General features: G+C 32.7%; 1 protein-coding gene across 3 annotated transcripts in view; it reads right to left on the bottom strand.

Moving 5' to 3' along the window:
* Window positions 1-8,555, bottom strand: part of DYNC2H1 (dynein, cytoplasmic 2, heavy chain 1) — a 250,498-nt gene that overhangs the window by 194,626 nt on the left and 47,317 nt on the right. For all 3 annotated transcript variants that reach the window (XM_004689056.2, XM_004689057.2, XM_012729844.1), the window contains exons 34-37: window positions 7,924-8,106; window positions 5,809-6,032; window positions 4,966-5,081; window positions 2,435-2,634 (exon numbers count right to left, since the gene is read on the bottom strand). In XM_004689056.2, coding sequence (XP_004689113.1) covers window positions 2,435-2,634; window positions 4,966-5,081; window positions 5,809-6,032; window positions 7,924-8,106 — 723 coding nt within the window. The remainder of the gene's footprint in view (window positions 1-2,434; window positions 2,635-4,965; window positions 5,082-5,808; window positions 6,033-7,923; window positions 8,107-8,555) is intronic.

The raw sequence follows: 8,555 nt of genomic DNA, 5'->3' as shown, positions 1-8,555 counted from the left end.
AAAGCAATCTACAGATTCAATGCTATTCCAAAAAAAATTTCAGTGATGTGGCCCTCCATGGTGGTGTGACAGATTGAAGCATAGCACTTTGAAGCTATCCACAGCTACTGCAGCACCAGTTTGATCCCTGGCCAGGGAGGTTACCCACATGACAGACATGGCAGACCTCTTGTGACCCACCAGTGGCTCCCCTCAGCAGTGTGTTTCAGTAGATCTATCTGTTCTGTTCCCCACTCTGTCTCTAGTGAACCCTCTCACCCCCTGCCCCTCTGGCCTGTACCCTAGTTCTTGCATATATAAATAAAATCTTGAAAAAAAACTCAATGACATTCTTTAAAGAAATAGAACAAACATTGATGAAATTAATGTGGAACCACAAAAAAAAAAAAACTTGAATAGCCAAAGATCTACTAACTAAAAAGAAGGAAAATAGAGGTATCATATCTCCAGACTTTATACTATAAACCATAATAATTAAAAAAGCATGGTCATGGAAAAATACAGACATGCAGGCTAATGGAATAAAATAGAAAATACAGAAATAAATCCACATCTTTATAGACAACTAGTCTTTGACAAGAGTGCAAATAATATGCAATGGAACAAGGACAGTTTGTTCAATAAATGGTGCTAGGAAAACTGTACTTCTACATGCAAAGAGTGAAGCTAGACTACTACATCACACCTTGCACAAAAGCCGACTCAAAATAGCCTTGGACACAAGACCTGAAACCGTAAAATATATAGAAGAAAAATATAGGCAAAACACTACATGACATACATCTCAGAAACACCTTTAAAGACACATCACCAAAGCAAAGAAAGGTAAGGAAAAGATAAACAACTGGGATTGCATCAAGTTAAAAGGCTGTGCAGCAAAAGACACTAAGTAAAACAAAGTTACACCCTGCTGATTAGTAAAAAATGTTTACTTTTTTTTTACAATACACTATAAAGGACAAGGGACTGATCACAAAGATCTACAAAGAGCTCAAACAACTTGACAAGAACAAAGTACACAGTCCAGTCAAAAATGGGTAGACAGCTAAAAAGACATTTCTCCAAAGATGAATGCAAATGACAAACAGGCATATGAAAAATATTTTCCATCACTTATAATCAGGGAAATACAAATGAAAACCACAATGAGATACCATCTTCTAGCAGTGAGAATGGCACATATTGGGAAAAAAAAAAAAAAAACAGGCAACAGCAAATTTTGGTGAGGATGTGGAGAAAAATGAGTTCTCCTGCACTGCTGGTGGGAATGCAGACTGGTTAACCACTAAGGAAAACTGTGTGGAGGTTCCTCAAGCTACGAAAAATGGAGCTCCAGGTGACCCAGCAATTCTACTCCTAGGAATCTACTAAAAGGACACAAAAACATTAATTCAAAACGATACCAACACCCCTATGTTTAGTGCAGCACTATTCACATTAGGTAAGGTGGGAAAACAACCCAAATGTCCAAAAATAGATGACTGAATCAAGAACATGTGGTCTATATACACACTAGAAAACTATTCAGCAATCAAAAACGATAAAGTCGTGCTTTTGTAGCCACATAGATGGAGCTAGGAGGGATTATGCTCAGTGAAATAAGCCAGAAGGGAAAAGAAAAATACCGGATGGTTTCAGTTACAGGAGGAATATAGAGAAATCAAATAAGGGAACAGGAAAAACAATAATGATATAATAAATTAAAAACAAAAATAACAGGCGACTATTAATCAGAGGTGCTCTGCAGGAAAGGGAGAAGGAGAGGGATCATAACATATATGTGTGTGTGTGTTATATGTTATAACATATATATATACACACTAAGCAATAGGATGCTTTCCAAATATCTGACAATACTCCATACTCATTATTTTCTTTACTCACTCATTCATTCATAATGTATTCATTATTTTACTCATTTCTTTCTTCATTCATACACTGTCTCTATAATAAATCCTGAAGGAAAAGTGTTTATTTTTGAACATTTGTTTGTGCTACATAAAAAGACTTACTAAAAAGGACTTCTCAGAAACTGTCAAAGTAAAACTAAATCATATATTCAGTTATCAAGAATAGCAATAAAAATGTTATGGGTCTTCTATGTGCCAGTTTATAAATGAAACACTTGGAATAAAATGGTAAACAAAAAATAAACACTATAACCCCACCTTTCATGAAGTTTGCCATCAGGTAAAAGAGAATCCTTATTAGCTAAATAAACAATTTAACACTAAATAAGTATATCTAATAGAAAAATAAGTATATCTAATAGAAATGAAATTCATAGCAAAGAAACTCAATCTGGACTTGAAAATCAGAAAATTTCTCTGAGCAAGTAAGATTTACATTGAAAGTAAAAGATAAAGAATAAGGGGTAGCTAGTAAGGAATTAGCTAGAAGAGTCTCAATATATTATAAAATATTCTTCAGTTACCTGATTGGGTATGATTTCATAATTGGCCTCCTCAAAGACTTGCTTTAAGGCAGCACTCAGTTCATTATATTCTACTTCTTTAAAGTCAATTCCAGGAAACACATCTTTAATCAGTGCATCAAACCGAGTACAATCAGCAAATGTGAACTTGGACATTGTATTAAGCCTCAGAGCTTGTACGACAATGTGACTTTCATTAACTAGGAAAGAGTTTCATTTAAAAATTATTAGTTATTAATTTAGTGAGCCAAGTTTTCAAGTGTTCTATAGTTTGATAAGGATTAAAAGTCATTAGCTGGTGTTCTAGAATTTAGTGACATTTAAGACATATGCTATCCCATGTGAATTGCTAAGCTTACCTTATTATCTTTTGATGCTGAAAAGTAAAGGCAGTATTACTAAGTAGAGTTATGAACTCCTTTCCATATAATTTGAACCCCAGGCCTCCAGACTTTAATAATAAAAATCACTGTCACTTGTTTCTGCATAGTATTTTACTCCTTATGATATGATCCTTATAACAACTATATAAAGTACATGTAGCAATATAAAGGAAATACTACTATTATCAGTCCAATTTTATAAATAAGAAAATCTCTAAGAGTAGAAGTGAGAGAGCACAGCACTAAGTATAATAGCTGAGTTTATACCCTGGTCAGTAACTCCAGATTCTGGTATCTTTCCAAAAATATCAAATTGACCTCCCAGTTTATGACCGACCAACAATAATAAAAAACAACAAACTGAGCAACGATGATTAAAAAGTGATTCAGAACCCCATTCTTAAGCAAAATATAAGTAAATACTAATATTGCAAGAATTACTTTCAAGGTTTATTAACTGGAGACATAAAGACAAATAAACCATTTTTAACTGTTTGGTATTTCTAACTGCTTAGTATTTTTATTATTAAGTATAAACAAAGAGGTGTGACTATACTCAAGTTTACTTCAAGCACTGAACTCATAAATAAGCCATTCTCACTTATTGTATGTATGGCTTAAATGGTTCTTAACAAGTACCAGAGATAAACTAAAAAGCAGTATGTAAATACTTTTCCAAACAACTACATCTACATCAGCACATGACAATCTACAATTGTAGAGTAGATTCTTTTAAAAAATGTATAATTTCACCATTTAAAATTCAAATTATTTAGTGAAGGATAGAATTGAACTTTTAGTTGTGAAATTAATATACACATGTCTTTTTAATGATACATACCTGAAAGTTATAAAATGTATAATACAGTGTTAACTCACTTTAAAAAAATAAAAATATTTCAGATAATTTCATGTAATCCATTTCCTATGAGGTCTCTTCTTTTCACAGTGTTTAATGGTAACCTGAAGTGGCTAGATACTTAGTCTGTCATGAAGACACACATCCACAGGAAGGAGGAATTATATATTGTATATAGTTGGAGAAGATAAAGTATAATAATATACATATTAGTTCACAGGGGTCTAAATAAACAACTTAATAAATACATAAATGGAGAAGAGACAAATAGTCACTGAAGAGTTTCTAATAATCTATGCAGATACTGCCCCATCTAAGAGGTTTCCTCCCATTTTGAGGATAAACCAGATTTAGTAATTCACTTCCAAAGAACAGAGTATGAAAGGGGAAAATCATAAATTTGCACAGAGAAGCTTGGTAAACACAGACCAGTGATAATTTAAAATATCACTAGTGAAGTAACATGTCTATGACACACCCACTGATAGGATGTGATGAGAAGGTCAAGCTACCTCTGTTGTATTCTTTTCAAATATTCATCACACAGATTGAAGATGGACACTGAAGAGACAACGGTGACATTAAGTCTGCAGTTTAGTTAACAGTAATTTCCCATGGTCAGTTTTTTATAGTTGACAAATAAATCATGGCAAGTTAGGTGAAATAGTAAGAATGCTTTCTTTAACCTTATTCTAAGTCTAAACTTATTCTAAAGCTAAAAGGCATTTTTTGTAATATAAGATTTTTTTTTAATGGTAGTTTTAGTATACTGTCTTTTTGGAAGAGATAACCCTCATGTATTTCTGAGGTTTTTTGTTCTTGGTTAAAAACTAGACAAATTATCAGGCTCTACCCCAGACCTACTGAATCAGAGACTCTGGGTATGGCACCCAACAATCTGTGTTTTAACAAGGTTATAAATGATTCTAACACACATTAAAATTGAGAACAAGTGGACTAAGCTATTCCTCTAAGGATCACAGCTATTAACGCACATGTACAGGTATTATAGGACATTAGGTAAAAATGTGGAAAAATCCATAAAAATAAAAATATAATCAAGTTTATATTATTATAAATATAACAATATAAATATGATTAAAAATAATGTATGCATTTTGGTTCACTCATTTAATAAACTGACCATATTAAAGTAATGTTAATAGTAGTAGAAACTGGGAACAGGGTATCCAGAAACCCTCTACACTATATTTATAGCTTTTATATAAACCTAAAACTATCCTCAATTAAAACTTGTATTTTTAAAAATATGGTAATTGGAATCATACCTTGCTCTTTAAGGCCAGTTTTCTTCAGTTGCCTAAGAAGATTTCCACTCCCTCTCAAAACTGTCTTCAAAGCTCTCAATCCCCAATCATAATGCTGTTGTGGTGTCAAAAGTTCCCTTAACAAAGGCATAACAATCATAAAGCATCAACTAGCTATATGAAATTCTCTGGATCATCATATTCAAAGAAACATAGAATATAACTACTGGTAAACAGAAATGAGTACTTATATTCCATTAATATGTAAAGGAATTTGAGTAAAATGTAGAAGATGGAAGTTTTCAAAAATCAAGATAAAACTTTTAGGAATAGACTAATTATCTGAATGAAGATACTATGCAATTGCTTGTTACCTTTATCCCTAAAATCTCTAGTCAATCTGACATTCTAATTTTCACTTAAGTGAAAAGCCAGAATTCCAAGTTGTCTCAAGAAATAAAAGTCAATCTCTAATACTAGAAAGAGACATTTAAAAAAATATTGTTAAAGGTTCCCTTAAAAAAAGAGTAGGCTTTGAGTATTCAGTTGGTAAACTAGTTCAATAAGTATCATTTAGCTAGAGTAAATATATATGTATACTTATTTATTTACATTTATATAAAATGTCCATTAAAGGTATATATAGGGAAAAAGCTAGGTCAAATTATATGAAAAACAAGTAGTTTTAAGCCAGTATTTATTATTCAAGCTAAAACCTTTCCTAACAACACCTAAGTAACTCAGAATAACCAATATGAAAATCACTGAATAGATAAACTGGACAACAATGAAAAATGGTCACTAATGACCACAATCAATCATTAGAAACACAAGATATAAAAAACTTAAAGCAGGAAAACTCACCTAGACAGATTGAAGATAGCTACCAATTTCCTGCCCAATACTTTAGCATCTTTAAAACCTTCTGAATAGAGAATAACTTCTGCTATAAGTTCATTGTCTGGACGAGACATAGCCACTGGCCTGAAAAGCTGTTTGAGATTATCAGGCAGTTTTTGTCTTCCTCCATAACCTTTGCCAGCAGGATTCATAGTGATGAAAATTCCAGAATTAGAATTTATTTCTATCTGAAATATTAATTTAAAATACAAGTGTCAATATTTGAAATCATAAACATAAATATATGGCCAACAGAAACTTTATTGTGATATATTTCTATACATAAACCTTCTATCTTAGGAAAAAATAAAGTTCATGAGCTAAACATCTCTTCAGTCAACATAAAATAATTCCTTAGGAAGTATTAACTTCATGGAATTCTGTATGATTGGGTTTTTGAGACTTAAAGTTTAAGAGATGGTAACTAGTTCAAATGTTTACTCATATATTCAACATATGTTTACTAAATTTTCTTTGTGCCAGAAATTGTGGTAAATGCATGGAGATAACACAACTCTGAACAACAGTCAGTAATAATTTATGCCTTCTGGAGCTTACAGTCAGTATAATGAGTATGAAAAAGAATCAAACATAGTATAATAAATACGGTGATAAGAAAGAACAGGATGTCATAGGAGTACCTGGCAGGACACATTCAACAAAATACAAAGAACAGAAGCTAAATGCACAGTGAAGAAGTTAAAATACCTAGGGTACAGTATACCTGACTTTAAAGGAAAGAAAAAGAGTAGTGGTGGTAATGAGAGATGACTTGCTCATGTTTTAATTACATTACGTATCATACTATTATGATGTGTATGTATATACATGTACATATATATGTATCATTATATAGTATAAAGGATAAAAGATATGATTATGTTTAAACACCAACAAGGAATGGTAGCAGAGAAAAAGTGAAGCAGAAACAAAGATGATAATTAAGAGAAGGCTTCTGAGAGGAGAATGAATGCATAAGTGAAAACTTTAGGACTGTTGGGAGAAAAGGACAACTTGTTTTTGTAAAAGGAGGAATGGATAAAAAGAGGATGTAGGCCCTCCCTGGTGGCGCAGCGGGTTAAAGCACAGCACTGAGAATCTAAAGCCGCTTCCACATGAGTTCTATTCCCACCTTCCCCAGAGGTGAACACATGGTGTTTCAGACCTCTCCTGACCCGCCTGCTGCTCTCCTCAGCAGTGTACTTCGTCCATCTGCCTGTTCTACTCCCCACCCTGTCTCTGGTGAAGCCTCTCGCCACCCCTGAGCCTCTGGCCTGTACTCCAGTTCTGTATGCACAAATAAATAAATCTTTAAAAAAAAAAAGTGGATGTAGAGGTAATTAATTTAGTGATAGTGAGACAAAAACATTATAGTTTTTTATTTTGTGAATAGTTTCTCCATGTTATATGTTAACAATTTACACTGGTTTAGCTTTCTTGACCAACTCAGGAAAAAAGTGTACTGTGAAAATGCAATGGTGAATGACAGGGGACAGGATAATTTCAGTTCTGAGTTCAGCATTGTGTATCAGATGCAGAAGTGATATTTTCCAGATGAGTGAGTTTGTATTCTAATGGCATGAATGTCTATGTCCTACAGATAGTAAGAGGAACAGAAAAATAGCTGAGTGCTTATTGTTTTCAGATTTATATAGAACAGTGACTAAAACTGTAAATATCAGAATTAGATAGATGTGGGCCATCATATAGTCTTAACTTATCAAGCCTTGGCTTCCTTACCCATAAAGCAAAAAAGAATATGATTGTAGTATTATATGGGAGAATGTACTAAACAGCACTAGCATAGTGCCAGCAGAGAATAAGTGCTGCATCAATGTTAGCAAATATTATAGAACTGATTATTCGAATCGAAAGCATGAAGATGAATGGTGGAAGTGGGAACAAAAAAGGGGCAAGAAACCTCAGAGACAAATGTAAAATTCTTAGGTAAAAAGGTTAACATTCTGGTTACAGATTAGAAGCAGGGGAGAATATCAGAAAGATAATGACAGAATACTGTCTATGAGCAATATCAGTCTTACAGTACATTTTAATTCTTCAAATTCTCAAATTCTTTACCTCCTTGCCAAGCAGTTCACATACAGGTCTATGATTCTTCAAAGCATCTTGAATTGTCTGGATTTGCATAGAAACTGCTGACAGTACAGATTCTTCCAGTCTATTGAACTCATCAAAACAACCCCAGGCCCCACACTTCACCAAACCAACAAATATTCGTCCCATTGACTTCACATCGATGCCCTCAAAAATAACAACAAAAACTATATTCAGGAAAAAAATAACTAAAATTTTGAATAATAATTTAATACTTCAGGTGACTGACTGCTAAGATAGTTGTTTCACTCACCTATCTCTTTTTAAAATAAAGAGTATGTAGCTACTCTCAAAATTCAAGGTGGTTTCAAGGAATAAATAAAAATAAACATGTAAAGTGTTTTTAAAAATATAAAGACTAACAAGTGCAAGTTTCTGCTTTAGTTGTTCTTAAATGGAAATTTAAAGTGAACTTAAGATTTTTTCCTTTTGTATTCACTATTTTCATTGTAAAAAATTTTTTGATACTGACATCTTTGTTCATATTAAAACTCATTTCTCTGCAATAGTTTTCTTTAGAAGTTGGGCAACCATACTACATGTAATCTTTTTCCTAGCTTCAAATAAAACAAATTGTTTTGAAGAAATTTAAAAGT

The sequence above is a fragment of the Condylura cristata genome, unplaced genomic scaffold, assembly GCF_000260355.1.
Source record: "Condylura cristata isolate star-nosed mole 26May11 unplaced genomic scaffold, ConCri1.0 scaffold00025, whole genome shotgun sequence".
NCBI lineage: Eukaryota > Metazoa > Chordata > Mammalia > Eulipotyphla > Talpidae > Condylura > Condylura cristata.
Note: the sequence above shows the minus strand (reverse complement) of the source record. Positions and strands in the feature narration are given on the sequence as shown.